This window comes from Girardinichthys multiradiatus, chromosome 14, assembly GCF_021462225.1.
Source record: "Girardinichthys multiradiatus isolate DD_20200921_A chromosome 14, DD_fGirMul_XY1, whole genome shotgun sequence".
NCBI classification, from domain to species: domain Eukaryota; kingdom Metazoa; phylum Chordata; class Actinopteri; order Cyprinodontiformes; family Goodeidae; genus Girardinichthys; species Girardinichthys multiradiatus.
Genome location: NC_061807.1, coordinates 22488713 through 22504767, shown reverse-complemented (window position 1 = coordinate 22504767; position 16055 = coordinate 22488713). Strand labels below are relative to the sequence as shown.

At 41.4% G+C, this 16055-nt stretch overlaps 1 protein-coding gene across 2 annotated transcripts in view; it reads right to left on the bottom strand.

The window, feature by feature from the left end:
• Nucleotides 1-15793, bottom strand: part of adgra3 (adhesion G protein-coupled receptor A3) — a 38612-nt gene extending 22819 nt beyond the window's left edge. The window contains exons 1-2 of one of the 2 annotated variants that reach the window (XM_047385318.1): nt 15726-15793; nt 5460-5531 (exon numbers count right to left, since the gene is read on the bottom strand). Coding sequence is in view for 1 of the 2 variants with exons in the window: in XM_047385317.1 (XP_047241273.1) it covers nt 5460-5531; nt 14813-15018 (278 nt within the window). In the remaining variant the exon portion in view is untranslated. Of the gene's footprint in view, nt 1-5459; nt 5532-14812 lie in introns of both variants that reach the window. The other variant, XM_047385317.1, reaches the window with a different exon arrangement.
• Nucleotides 15794-16055: the final 262 nt, after the last annotated feature.

The window sequence follows — 16055 nt, the reverse complement described above, 5'->3', positions numbered from 1 at the left end:
CGAGTTAACTCTAAACACCTGCAAAAGATTCCTGAGGCCTTTAAAACTCCCAGCCTGGTTCATCACTCAAAACCCCAATCATGGGTAAGACTGCCGACCTGACTGCTGTCCAGAAGGCCACTATTGACACCCTCAAGCAAGAGGGTAAAACACAGAAAGAAATTTCTGAACGAATAGGCTGTTCCCAGAGTGCTGTATCAAGGCACCTCAGTGGGAAGTCTGTGGGAAGGAAAAAGTGTGGCAGAAAACGCTGCACAACGAGAAGAGGTGACCGGACCCTGAGGAAGATTGTGGAGAAGGGCCGATTCCAGACCTTGGGGGACCTGCGGAAGCAGTGGACTGAGTCTGGAGTAGAAACATCCAGAGCCACCGTGCACAGGCGTGTGCAGGAAATGGGCTACAGGTGCCGCATTCCCCAGGTCAAGCCACTTTTGAACCAGAAACAGCGGCAGAAGCGCCTGACCTGGGCTACAGATATGCAGCACTGGACTGTTGCTCAGTGGTCCAAAGTACTTTTTTCGGATGAAAGCAAATTCTGCATGTCATTTGGAAATCAAGGTGCCAGAGTCTGGAGGAAGACTGGGGAGAAGGAAATGCCAAAATGCCAGAAGTCCAGTGTCAAGTACCCACAGTCAGTGATGGTCTGGGGTGCCGTGTCAGCTGCTGGTGTTGGTCCACTGTGTTTTATCAAGGGCAGGGTCAATGCAGCTAGCTATCAGGAGATTTTGGAGCACTTCATGCTTCCATCTGCTGAAAAGCTTTATGGAGATGAAGATTTCATTTTTCAGCATGACCTGGCACCTGCTCACAGTGCCAAAACCACTGGTAAATGGTTTACTGACCATGGTATCACTATGCTCAATTGGCCCGCCAACTCTCCTGACCTGAACCCCATAGAGAATCTGTGGGATATTGTGAAGAGAACGTTGAGAGACTCAAGACCCAACACTCTGGATGAGCTAAAGGCCGCTATCGAAGCATCCTGGGCCTCCATAAGACCTCAGCAGTGCCACAGGCTGATTGCCTCCATGCCACGACACATTGAAGCAGTCATTTCTGCAAAAGGATTCCCGACCAAGTATTGAGTGCATAACTGTACATGATTATTTGAAGGTTGACGTTTTTTGTATTAAAAACACTTTTCTTTTATTGGTCGGATGAAATATGCTAATTTTGTGAGACAGGAATTTCGGGTTTTCATGAGCTGTATGCCACAATCATCCGTATTAAGACAATAAAAGACCTAAAATATTTCAGTTAGTGTGCAATGAATCTAAAATATATGAATGTTAAATTTTCATCAAGACATTATGGAAAATAATGAACTTTATCACAATATACTAATATTTTGAGAAGGACCTGTAGCTGGCAGAGTACTGAATGTTTGTTTCAAATCCAATGTTGAACTAGCTCCAAACATAATAGTTATCAACTGCAAAGGTTTTAAGGTGTGTTTCCGCCCTCATTAAAATAATGTTTAACTGACAGAAAGATTACCTGCTGTTCATTTTCCTTAATCTGTCTCTTGGCATGGAAGCAATCTACAGCGTATGTGTTGAAACATGACATTCAGTTGTTGCACATCTGGCCACTTTAATGCAACAGTTCACTTCATTCTGATGTGCCATGTTAGAGAGCCACGGCTGAAGTCCTCATAGACTCAGCCTTAAATTACAACCATGGCCCCGGGGCCACGTTCAGCAGCTGAAACCTTCAATTAAAAGCAGAACTGTATGTGTATCAATAAACGTACTTTCTAGTGACCGTTTTCTCCATTATTGGTTCCATGGAAGCATCAATAAATAAGAATAAATTCGAAAATACGATTAAAGGCAGTTACTATGTTAAGTTGAGTGATAAGAGTCACACTTCATGTCATTGGAGTCCTGGAGAAGCTTTGTTTTTTTTTGGTTTTTGGTGACTGTGGTTCAGTGGGAGGAATAGTTGTCCTGAAATCCAAAAATTGTGGGTTTAATTCCAGCTTCCTCCTGCCACATGTTGATGTGCCCCTGAGCAAAGCACTTAACCCCATGTTGCCTACCGATCTGTGTATGCATGTGCGTCAGTGTGAATGTGACTCTATTGTAAAGCGCTTTCAGTCACCAGTATGACTAGAAAAGCGATATATAAATTCAGTCCATTGACCATTTTAAGAGTGATATTTGAAGGATTAAATACTTTTTAATCATCATTTTATTGTTATCACAATAAGGAGCACAAAATGTCATTATAAACGTCTCAGTTTCTGTCGCCCAGCTCAGTGTGAGCAATATTAGGAAAACATGCGATGTGTGATAATGTTGGTAAATGTTGCTCTCCAAATTCTCTTTACTGTGTAAAAACATTGTTGAATAAACCGTACCAATTGCTTCCCTTGGACTAAGAATCGTCTTTTAAAAGTTGCAATAGAATTATTAGATATAAACATATTTCTTCCAATTTCTTTTTATGAATGTAATTGCAAACAAACACAAACACACAGAGAAACAAGTAGTTATTTTTTTCCATCCTGTATGGGCAAATTAAGCTTGCTGGGCCAAACACTGGCAGCAACATTGATACAGTCAAATTTGTTTTGTTTTGTGCATGGTCGTAAAAAGGCAATTTCATTGCACGTGCGAATATTGGCACGCAGATTACGATTCAATACATTTTGCAGCTCTACTCTAGGCTTTACTTTCATAAAGCAGTGGTGTTTAAAAAGCCGAATACTACCACAATAATCCCACTGATTAAACTAATTTTTTGGCAAATTAAATGCTGGACAGCAAACACAGAAATTTGCCTTTTCCTGCATAAACTTAAATTGACAAAACCAGATTCTTCAGGATCCATCTCAACCTTTCCAGATCCTCATCCTCCAGAGAGCAACGCCTTCAGGAAGAAATCAGCATTTTACAGCTTCCCAGTCCGCCTACTGTTCCCAGAAGAGGGATAGTAATGGGGAATTCTGAGCGGCTTATAAACGAGCAGCGACATCTTTGGCCCCTAGCAGAACCCAGGGGCCTCTAGAGTTACTTTCCGATTTCACACAGAGAGAGCGGGGCAGGCAGAAATCCACCCCTCGCCGTCTGCATTTAGGCAGTCTATGTGAGGGGGAGGGAGTTTCTTTGTGGACACATAAAAAAAAAGTGATGCAGGTTTTCCCCCTCGTTGAGATTTTAGGTGGGAGTGCCATTTTGGTGCCATGGAGCATGATCAGTGTGAATGTGTGTGTGGGAATCTTATGGCTGTCACCTCTGGCCTCGGCTTGGTCTAATTATAATCACAAAAGCAAGCAAGCCGTCTAATCTGGAGGTGGACGGCAGTAGGTGGCTGAGGCAAACCTGCCGGTTGATTTATGCAGACAGGCGGAATGACTGGCTATTCACAAAACATGCAAGAGCCTTGAAGGCTTTCTTCAAAAAAGGATCAAAGATTTTTTTTTTTTTACACATTCAATGCACATCCTCCTTTTTATCCTCAAGGCCTGAGCTTTGAAAACTAACAAGTCGTCTCAAGAAATAATCAGAGTAGACAACAACCTTGTAAATGTATGATTCAGGGGGAACAAATAACGAGCACGAATTTGGAAGATGCCTTGTAGTTTTTTACTCTTAATTCTAAAAATTCGCTGCCGAAACACAAGGTATGTCAGTTTTTGCCATATAGTTGCTCATCTTCTCAGCAGCCTGAGCCTAAAAGGAAGAGAAACATGCACTTAAAATTCCATATCAACGCACTCATGTGTTATTGTAGCCTTGGGTAAAAGTGGGGCCGTTAATGGTCTGGTTATTTTATCTGCATGATGCCATTCCCGAGCGATAAATCACCAGCCACGTTCTGCATCTCCATGTAGGAAGGAAGTACAGCTTATAGCATTACAGGCCGCATTCAAGCCAAGTGAAAATCGACACTTGTCCCAGAAAAAACACAAACTGTTGGTAGTCTTATATGGCTTGCTTGGTGAAGTCAGGAGAGTTCATAGATGCTAACGAAGCATTACAGCGACAAACTCAAACTCATTAAGATATTATTTATCTATATCAAACATAATTGTGAAGAAAAATGATACATAGTTTTCTAAATATTTAACAGACAAATACTCAAAGGTCTTTTAAAGTATGTCTCAAAATAGCTCAAGCTCAGTCCACTTGAGTTGTGCATCTCTGCAGCTCCTCCAGCGTTACCATGGGCTTCATGGCTGCTTCTCTGATTTATGCTCTCCTTGCCCAGCATGTATGTCGCTTGCTTCCCATTGAGAATTAACAGAATCCAGGAATATCCAAGCAGTTGTTTGTCAAGCGCTTGTCACCAGGCAGGCAAAACTGCAAACCCTTGGGGCTCTTCCTATAATTAGCCCCTTCTACTACTACCCCCAGTCTTACAAAATAGAGCAACAGCCTTGACTGACTGAAGCGAAGCGCTGCCGGATGCCTCATTTTTCTCATGACGTTCATATTCCACTGCCGTGATCCTAGCTTGTGTTTTGCAAATCCCTCCGCTCTGCGAGTCTTCACTTCACTTGTGAATGGATGGATAACTTCAGCTAATTAACTTCTGGATGTAATTTAGGACTTTTACAACAACAAAAAAACTGTGGTTACACGTTGGTTTAAGTTTATATACTGTTGTAAACATTGGCTTTTTACAGAGAAAATAAATAAAGCAATCTTATTTTTCTGGAATTATCTTAATCTATTAAACATTTATGCATTTACAGGGAGGGAAATCTGGTTGTTAAAGTTCCTTCTGACTAGTGACAAAACAAATGATACAGATCACATTATCAGAGCTTCAATAATTAATATTTTATTTAAGCATCATTAAGAATAGGTGTTGCTCTTGTGTATTAAAGTGAAAAAGTGAGATCACGTTACACAGTGTGTTTAAAAAGTTTGTATCAGTACCATTAAAGTGTGAAACTGTGCCATCTTCACTGACCCTTATCATATGGTGAGGATTTGATTCTGGCCTTGCCAACGCAATGAAGTCTTCAAAGCGTCTACACTCTATAACTAATGTAAAGTTACACCAAACTTTGACAAGTTTTAGATCAGTTCCTCTGCTTTTGCTCGTATTTGTAACAGAAGAGGGATAAACAGGATTATACCCCATTGTACGAAAGCCACAAGTGCATAACTTTGATTTTGTCTGCAATGGTAGTGATAAATTAGGACTGACGTGACCCAAGAGAGCAGCTTTTCAGTTTAAAATTATCTATGGACCGTTTTCAACAGATTTTTGGAATAAATAGGTAATGAATAAATAAATGTTTTTTTTTTTGTAGAGTTCAACAGAACAACTATGACCTTTCTCTGTGGTCCATTTCTTCTACTACTTCTACTCCAACTACTTCAAGTACTACTTCTTGTGTTCTTCTACTACTACTACACAAGATAGCTACTCTGCTTTGCAGAACCAATCAACAAGCAGGTTTCTATTCATGTGAAGGAATTTTACTCAGTAGCTGTACTTACAATTTTTCCAAAGTAGACAATCCAACGAAGGCTCCACTTCGAAGTTCTTGAATCTTGTTGTTGTTTAGAATTCTGTAAAGAAAACAAAGATAAAAATGTATAAATAAAAAAGGCAATTAACATGAAACTGACCTTGAAAATCAGGCTGCAAACTCTAAGATGTGCACTCCTAGTGTATTATGTTGCACACTTCAGGCAGCCGAAGCCTTTGTCACGTTTTCACACATCATGTCCCCATTTAGAGCTGCAAGGAAACAAATGTTTCCTTGGAGAATACCCAGACACAGATTACAAAACACCAGTAAGGAATGTGTGTTAATTAAATATGAAAGTGGAATCAGTGCCTTTTTTCAATTAGTGGAAGTATGAGGCACTACTGCTGGAGGTGTACACAACACAGTCTTGTTTTTTGTGGCTTAGGCTCTAAGCTGGCACTGTCTGTAGGAACTAAATCAACAATAAAACCTGAAATCTACATGCTCAGAAATATGACTGGGTATTCAGTTATTTAAATCTTTACAACTAACATGCCAAAAATTCACTTGAACATGAACGAATACACAGATAAAATAAAATAAAGGTAATAATGATAATGCTATGAGAGTAAAGCAGAACCTTTCACTAGAATACCGACATGGTTTTGTCTGTTATGGAGGCCTAGGACACCAGGAGGCCGCAGCCTGGAGACCTAATGCTCCAGCATACTACAACTACTGTGGCTGATAAGGTGAAGCCATGAACCAAGCTGGACGTAAGTGAATGAAAAATATTCAATTTAAGGGTTCTCCAACTCAGGTTCCCGACTATTCCACTCAGATTTCTAGAGCTGTGTCAATATTTGAGTTGATATTCAAGTTCAGAATGAATTTCAGATATTTCCACATTTCCGTTTTAATTTATCTACCCTGAAAAAAACCCTCGGATGGATGGATGGAGTTATATTTTATTTGGTGATCATGTTGTCAATGAGATGGGGATAAAGGTCTGGAAATAAAATCATTTTTCCATAATTCTCAACATGTATTAATTATTTGAGGTTTATTTAAATTCTGGATGGTTTTCATTGCTGGTCTTGGCAATTTCTGACACAAATACATTCAAAGGAGTGTGTTCAAGACTGCCATTAACATTTTAATAATTTTAGAGCATGACGGTATAGTCTTACATTTTGAAATTAAACTAGATATAGCTAAAAATGCCAACAAACAGCTACTCCAAACAGGTTTTCAGCATAAACCTTTGCAATTCTTTGCAAAGCAAGGCAGTGTTGCAGTACAGAACCTTGATCGTCCAACAGCGTAAATTGTCAACTTCTCACTCTCTAACCTGGCATTGATTAGGCCCAATACTTTCAGAAAGGTCTTTCAGAAAAACTTATAATATCTCAGAAACCATAAGAGCACAAACGGCAATTTTACCAGCACAAATCAGCATAAATGAAGCACTTAAAAGTATTCTGGTCTGGTTCATTTTGGAGCAAGCTGGTTGGAGATGGTGACCTCTGAACGACACAAACGAAGCACTGATGCCTGAATTTTGCATCTAGGCGGGTGTGTGTGTGTGTGTGTGTGTGTGTGTGGGGGGGGGGGGGGGGGGGGGGGGTCAGCTTCAATCAGCTCACCAGCTTCCATACAAGGGCAGAAGAGGAAATTTCTCATTTCCTCTCTGCTCCACGCTCTCCAGCATTATTTAGGAAATAAATGCAAAAACGTGACTTGTCAGAGGAAGGGGATCTGCTGCGGCCCCTCCAATAAAACTACCAGAGGACCAGTGACGTTTCTCTGCTCTGCCCCTAACTGCTCCTCGTGTGGTTGCTGCACGGCGCAGCCTAACATCAAGACTTAAATAGGCACGTTGATCCGCCATAAGTTGGAAACTGTATAGTTACTCTCCCGCTGTGGTAAATTGGTAACGTGTGAACACATAGAGGTTTAACAATTTACTACGTCACGATTTCCTTGACGGACGGGCGGTTCTGTTGGCGGGAGGGAAGCGCCGTCCCAAAAAACCAATAGTAGAGGAAAACTCTGGAAGGATATTGCCATCTCCTTTTGCAAACGGTCAGAGGCAGCTAAGAGGCAACTCATCTTTGTGGGTTTATGGGGTAAATGTTTGGTGAAAGAGACCAACTATAACAGATCGTCTCCATCTACTGTTTCATACAATATGTAATCACTAAACATCCCTTAATCTTATTTAACTTCCAACCAGGAGGAAATCTTCAGGTCCAAGTGCTGTTTTTTCAGGACAAACTGGATTCCGAGGAATTATTTGCTTTATGCCGGCATAAAACAAGCAAGGCCTTGTGTTCAGTTCCCTGTTCAACCTTTTTTTTTTTAAAACATCACCCTGAAGGGTGTTAAAAACCAACAGAGCATGAATCCACAGCAGGGGTTTGTGGTTGGAGTATGTTTCTGGCCTGCAGGGAGGGAACATGTTGGTTAGTGACATACATGTTAGCTGCTCCCGTGACCTGAGGCAATACTGGAGCTATTACAGGGTGTTGGAGGGGTTTCATTGCAGGGAGTTGGACAGAGGAGACTTGCTGAAGCTTTTCCATTTCCCTCCAACCAGAACAAACACTGTGCTTGACTGTTAAATCCATGAGGAGTGATTTTTAATCTTCAGAGAAAGAGGTAATAAAGGTTTAATAAGTAGATTATGTTTTTCAAATACAAGATCAAGTGCACATTTAACATCTGGTGATTCTGCAGTTTCTTTAAAGAAATCTGATAAATGGAGATCTCCAAGAAGTCAGGAGGCGTTTTGTTGGCTCCTTTCCATCTTCCGCCTTTTAAAGCTTTGCACTCCGCTTAAGCCTGTTCCTCATGACAAGATTGTGACAACAGAATTTTAGAAACAACTTTGACTGCAAAAGGAAGTCTTCTTTGCAAGACTACCGCCTGACTATCAATAACACAAAGCAAATCAAAACAGATAAAAATTAACACTCATTTAACTCCCAGGGATCTGTGCTGTCTTCAGAAAGTCTGCACCCAAGTCATCTACTTCTCTGCAGACCGGTCTCGGCACGTCAGCCCGACGTCTCCAGACTCTGTTTATGGTGTAGGGAATTTTTTTTTTAGGTCAGCTCTTAAACATGACATTAAGATGACTCTGTCTTCTCTTGAGGCATGTATAGTAAAATATAACATGTTTGGGCAAATGCCATGAGAAATCTACTAAATGATCCTGTCAAAACTCACATCCTGTGTTTACTCATGCAGATTACATCAATGTTAATGGCATTAATCAAAGAGTCAAACCCTAAACATGCAATTTCCCCTACAGATTAATATTGTATAGATTTTATCTTGGTTTAAAGTTTTACATAAAATATATGCTTTTGGTGACACAATAAGGATAGCATTGTATTCTAATAAGAGGCAGAAAAGGGAAATAATGCAGGGTTTCCGCTACATGCAGATCGTGCCGCACCGGCACGGCAAAATTCAGAATAACACCTTCAGAATAAAGTTTTTTTTAATACATAAAAGGGTTGGACAATGAAACTGAAACACCTGGTTTTAGACCACAATAATTTATTAGTATGGTGTAGGGCCTCCTTTTGTGGCCAATACAGCATCAATTCGTCTTGGGAATGACATAAACAAGTCCTGCACAGTGGACTTGATTGTCAATCAGTGTTGCTTCCTAAATGGACAGTTTGATTTCACAGAAGTTTGATTTACTTGGAGTTATATTGTGTTGTTTAAGTGTTCCCTTTATTTTTTTGAGCAGTGTATATATATATATATATATATATATATATATATATATATATATATATATATATATATATATATATATAGTCAGTCAGTCATTTTCTACCGCTTATTCCATAGTGGGTTGCAGGGAGCTGGTGCCTATGGGCAAGAGGCAGGGTACACCCTGGACAGGTCGCCAGTCCATCGCAGGGCAACACACAAACAACCAAGCACACTCATTCATACACCTAAGGGCAATTTAGAGTTACCAATTAACCTAACAGGCATGTCTTTGGACTATGGGAGGAAGCCGCAGTACCCACACGCATGCACGGGGAGAACATGCAAACTCCATGCAGAAAGACCCCAGCCGGGAATCGAACCCAGGACCTTCTTGCTGCAAGGCACCAGTGCTACCAACTGTGCCACCGTGCAGCTTATGCTTATATATATATATAAGCATAAGCTTATATAAGTTTATCACCCTTTTGTCAGATTAGCATTAAATATCATAGCTTTAACAATGGTGACAACCTCAAACCTCTCAATGGGCTGACTTTGCGCTACAGTGATTTTGAATGATGCATTCAGGAGCACTAGGAGAAACTGAGCTTCCAGCAAATTCCCGCCAAGGGAATTTATACTTGAATAGTCCCGATATTATTATTTGAGACGTTGCATGAGGAACAAAGCAGGACACAGCAAATATATTCGTTAAACCCCTTACCCCTGGTTAAAAACATTACCTGAAACTGACGAAGAAGGTTGAACTAGAACCCAAACCTTTCTTGCCACCACTCTCAGGAAGCTGGATGGTAAGGGAGACGGAAAAAAAAAAAAATCTCCAAACATAAGAGAACAGTGTTTTAGTTTGTGATTATGCAACTGCAAATAAAATATGGATTCATTTTAAGCTTCTAATACATTTTTATCCGGACTGCCAATAAATGAGAAGGGAGCTGGATAAAGTCAACTCAATGGGTTTAATCAAAGTTGGGGCAAGGTTAAAAAAAAAAGAAAAAAGAAAAAGCACCTGTCATTCACACTTTTTGTTTAAAATTACAGACTTCTGCCATCTCCTATCCTCCCAGAGTTTTATTTACACTTTGGTTTGGTGAATAAAACTGTGAGCTGCAAAATACACAATAATATCCTAAGTAAAGTCTGGCCACTGGATTTGCTGTTCTTAGAAAAAAGAAAAAGCTCAACAGGTCTTTAAAAAAAAAATAAAAATGAAAGGCTTTGAATTGAATGGATATGTGCCTTGTCTTCAGGATTGTGGCTTTCCGATGTAAACACTGCAAAACCACTTAACAACATACTGGGATGTTCCACTGGTGTGCACCAACAGCATGTCTGAAACGCTCCTAAAAAGCAAACACTCTCAGGACATGCTAGCACATCTGTTCACTTTGCACAAATGCTTCAAAGAAATTTGGCACAACAAAGAAAAACGAAGAGATGACAGACATAAAGAATGATCAGACTCTACACAGATCTGAGTTTACAATCAGCTTTATAGTTTAGGATGTAAAATCCAAAAGGAAACAATTCCATCTGCTCTTATTCCCAGTTTGCACGGGAAAACCAGTTAGTTTATAGCGCCCCAATGAGCCATTTCCCCACAACGTTTCTCAGATAAATCCGGCACTCCTCTGCAGGAGAGGAAACCAGGAGCGCTTATTCACAACAATCCAACCCAATTGCTCCAGGGAAAGGATCTTAAATACATTGAACCAGTCTTACAAAGAAATACAAGCTGGATGAGTAAATAAAGCTCAGTCAGTTCCTGAACGCAAGCCCATGTAGACAGAAATAAGAACTCCTGCACACACCCGTGCAAACGCCTAGTCTCTCAGAGCTAGAGGCTAAATTCAAGCACTTGTAACTTAGCTGAGGGCCTCCGCTGACATGGGTGGACAGGCCAGTTGTAAACACATTTGTGTCATTTCCTCTCGGATTACTAAGGCAAGTGGTGTCATTTGGACCGCTCGAATTCAGGAAATGCATTACTCGGGTTTTTCTCTTCTTTTTGTCTCTACGCAGAGGGATTCAGAGCAGAACTGCAATGAACAACTTCACGCACCAAATGTCAGGGTGAACCCATTCCATCAGCCATAGAAGTTGAGCAGCTTTGCTGCTGCTCAGGTGCAAACTTGCATGGATAAAGTTACGGGGTATAGTTGTTTTCCATGCATTCACGGTTAAACTGTCGGGTCATTTTTCCTGGCACAACCATAGAAGTGTGCTCATTGTTTAAAAGTGGAACCCCCCCCCATAAGTAATAAATGGGAAAAAACAAGGTGTGCCACCTCTAATGAACGGATCTCTGTTTACTCCAAGAATGCGGGCTTCGAGGCGGTATTCATACTTCCCAGTCTGCTTGACTACCTGGTCAACAGAGAAGGTTTTGTGGCATACATTTTACCATCTGTAAAGACAAGCCCCTCTATGGACGGTCACGCTCTGACCAGATTCCTGTGTTTGCTCTCATTGACAGCAAAGATAAAATCCGTCATTCAAAAGATGGTGCATAAAACAACAGTTTAGCAGGGAAAAAAGAAAACAACAAACGGTCGATTTTCTGTTTTCTGTTCATTTATCCCTGAGAGAACCACAATATTTAAAGAATGTTAAATATTGCCCTAATGTATCTTCTGGCTAATTTATTTCCCCCTCTAAGCTGTGCTGGGCAGCAACTGTCGACTATTTTTTTCCATTAATCAATTAATAATCGGATAACAAAAGGCGCTTAACAAATTTCTTACAGGATTTGAACCAGGTGAAGCTAAAGCTATGCCACTGAATGGAAAATATTTTCAAACAACAAAAGGTTTTTTCATCTTAAATTCATCTTGTATATATTTTTGTCCAACTTTGGCCTCATTAAAACTCTGAGTGGGTTGTTCTTTCAGCAAACGGCATGTTATAGAGTCTGTATACTCCAGTCAAAGATAATTCAATTACTTAATTAGCTGACGATTAATTCAATAATGGAATAATCACGATCAATCCCATTACTTGTTTTAGAATTATGTATATAGCATACTAGGAAATCAGTTGTATCTTTGCTCCTCGTTCTATTTTAAGAGGAAAGAGGTGAAATAAAGAGAGCAGCATTGAATCCTGTGCTTTCAAATAAATTATTCTTGAAGTTATTACAGTGTTAAAGTTTTTACAGAGACATGGACAACCTGTCAGACCTCAATCCGTTACATTGGTAACAAGAAGCTTTCCAGCTCTTCAAAAGCATTCAAACCCCAAACCTTCGGAAAGCTCCTGAATTAATTAGATTTAAGGTAACCCTAGATATTAAAATACCTTCCAACCACCACATGAAGGCAAAGACCAAGAAATCTGAGATAAACCAAAGTTCAGGAGCCAGATATGAGATGAAAATAAAGGAAAATTACCCGCTTTGATGGCTTTTAAATCACGTTTTTTTTCTTTGCCATGCCATCTATTATTTGCTTTCCACTCCCTGATTATTTCACGCTAGTGAGTGATCTAAGAAATGCCTACTCATTGTATGACCTTACTATTTGAACTCAATGTAGTACAACATAAAACAAAAAAATGACTTCAAGTAATATTATACTGCACTGTATGTGTTTTAAGCCATTAGCCAATAAAACATCAGGGAAAAAGTAAAAACGAGCCTTAAGTATTGCAGTAACGAGTAGAAACGTGGCTAACTCAGGTGCGTGCTGTCAAGAGCTAAACTTTTATTATAATCTTCCCATAGTCTGAGTCACATCCTGGTGTAAAAACCCCACGAGGCTTAATTCATGGCCTGTAAGCTCATGTAAATGCCTCAAAGATAGGGTTTCATGTGAATTCAGTAGTTGGAGAGTGAAAATACAGCGCCTTGATGAACGTTTTTACACCACCAGAACTCTTCCACATTTTGCCATGTCATGAATACATACTTCAATGCATTTTATTGGGATTTTAGGCAATAGACCAACACAAAGTAGTGCCTATTTGTCCAGTGGAAGTAAACCGATACATGGTTTTCAGTATTTTGTACCAATAGAAATCTGTAAATTGTTGCAGGCATTTGTATTCAGCCCTCTTGCATCCATACTTTGTCGAATCACCTTTCACTGCCGTTACAGCTGCAGGTCTTTTGGGTTATGTCTCTACCAGCTTTGCACATCTAGAGGCTGACATTTTTGCCCATACGTCTCTGCAAGATTGCTCAAGTTCAGTCAAATTGGATGGAGAGCATCTGTGAACATCACAGTTTGACTCTTACCACAGACTGTCCATTGGATTCAGGTCTGGCATTTGACTTGACATATCTCGTACTCGTCGTCTTCCGCTTATCCGGGACCGGGTCGCGGGGGCAGCAGACTCAGCAGAGACGCCCAGACGTCCCTCTCCCCAGACACCTCCTCCAGTTCCTCCAGGGGGAGCCCAAGGCGTTCCCAGGCCAGCCGAGAGACATACTCCCTCCAACGTGTCCTGGGCCGTCCCCTGGGCCTCCTCCCGGTGGGACGTGCCTGGAACACCTCCCGAGGAAGGCGTCCAGGAGGCATCCGGTATAGATGCCCGAGCCACCTCAACTGGCTCCTCTCGATGTGGAGGAGCAGCGGCTCTACTCCGAGCCCCTCCCGGATGGCCGAGCTCCTCACCCTATCTCTAAGGGAGTGCCCGGCCACCCTACGGAGGAAGCTCATTTCAGCCGCTTGTATCCGGGATCTCGTTCTTTCGGTCATGACCCAAAGTTCATGGCCATAGGTGAGGGTAGGAACGTAGACCGACCGGTAAATCGAGAGCTTCGCTTTTCGGCTCAGCTCTCTCTTCACCACAACGGACTGGCACAGCGCCCCCATTACTGTGGCAGCCGCACCGATCCGTCTGTCGATCTTCCGCTCCATTCTTCCCTCTTAACTTGACATATCTAACACGCCGATATGTATTCATCTTAACTCATCCGCTGTAGCTCTGGCTGCATGTTTGGGGTTGTTTTCCCCCAGTTTTGGGTTAGGGTCAGCAGGGACAAGCTTCAAGGGTCAGCAGGGGACAAGCTTCCCCCTGCTGAAGAAAAGCATCCCTGGAGCATAATGCAGCCACCACCTTGTTTCACAGTAGGGATGGTTGTGTCCAAATAGCGCTTTTCAGAGGACAGAAGGTTAAACGTTGGTCTGCTTACAGCTCCTTCTTCGAGATGTTTGCCCTAAACAGATTATTTATGACCTTTTTTTTTTATCAACTTCTTTCTTCTTGTTGCTTTTTCATTAAAGCCAGACTTGTGGCATGCGTAACTAATAGTTATCTGGGACTCTTGCTAGATTAATACCCTCCTTTCACAACTTTAGCACTTACCTGTGTGAAGTTTTCCGTGATGCCTTTTATGCCTCTAATGTTCTTTAATAAACCCCTGAGACCTTCACAGAACACCTGCATTCATACTGAGATTAAATTACAGGTTGACCTTATTTACTAATTATGAGGCTTATGGAGGTTGGATACACTGGTTGATGTGTGAAAGTATCAAAGCAAAAGGGGCCGAATAAGGCACAATTTTCCGATTTTGACTGTAAATAAATTTACTAAAATTAAGTGTCGAAAACATATTTTAGAGAGGCACGCTGAACTAATCCGAGGTGTGTGTGGGTGTTTACAGTAAATGAAACTCACAGTGTGACTGTTCTGTTGGGGAAGGAGTCCGGAGGTAACACCTGATGGAGATCCATGTTGCTGCAGACCACTTTCCTGTCCGATACCGGGCTTTTCCCTCCGCTCCTCGGCCGTTCGTCGGATGTTTTGCAGGCGAACGGCACCGCGGAACCACGGAGGCCACTCAGCAGCAAAACCACCACCAACTGCAGCCAGTCCAGCCTCATTTTTAACCCCGCACACGTCTAGTGAAAACCCGCTCGCTGCATTTGGTGACGAAAAGGAATGCTCTGGTACTAAACAGGGCGGAGGAGCAGTTCGGACCGTTCTGCTAACAATACATAAACCTCAGCCTGTGTGTTGTTTGGCTCCAACGAGCCTTCCTTCTCCATTTCCCGCAACGTTGTTCCCTTCGCTCGACGCTGCTCCAATCCAATCTTTGTTTGCGGTGGGGGGCGACAGGCTCTTTTAAAATTCCCATTCCATTTTATTCGGACTGTAAAAAAGCCAGAAAGCCTGGTAAAAAAAAAAAAAAGCGCATTCTCGCAGGTTATACCGCCTCTCTTTGTTACTCTCCTGTGTCCAGGTCAGAGTGCCTTCTTTTACAAGGGAAGCGGCTGCACACACATTCCAGGTTATCCACTCAGGAAATGTCTTCTTGAGGGTTTTTTTTGTTTTTTTGTTTTTGTTTTTTTTACTTACATTAACTCCCAAGCGGTTTGGACCGCATTCTGATCAAAAGATTAGCAACACAGAGTTTACTTTTAAAAACAACAATAGCACAAAAAAAAAAATCCGAAAGTAGATTAGGACGACTTGTTTCACTCCGGAATTATTTTGAGAACAAACAAAAAACCTACAAACTGCCTTTAAAACGCAACCAAAGCGGCCAGTGTGAATATAATTATTTAAACGAGTCTTAAAATGAGTCTACCACACAAAGTTCAGTCCTTATCTCATGGTCGTCCTGTCTCGGCGTTCCTCTGCGAATGAAATCAGGCATTCCTAAACCACATCCGGGTTGCCTTTCAGAATAAAAGCAGGAGTAAAACTAAACGTCCTTCTTTAAAAGGAAGCTTCCGGTGCAGAGACTCCCAGCACAGATTAGAACTGCAGTAAATACATAGCCATAAGCATCTCTCCGGAAAGTTGTGTATTCCATAATATTAATAAAAACATTTATTGGAGCAAACAGCCTACACAATGACTGCCCTACATGACAGTGGTCCAGCAGAAAGTCACTTACACCATCCGCGAGGACATT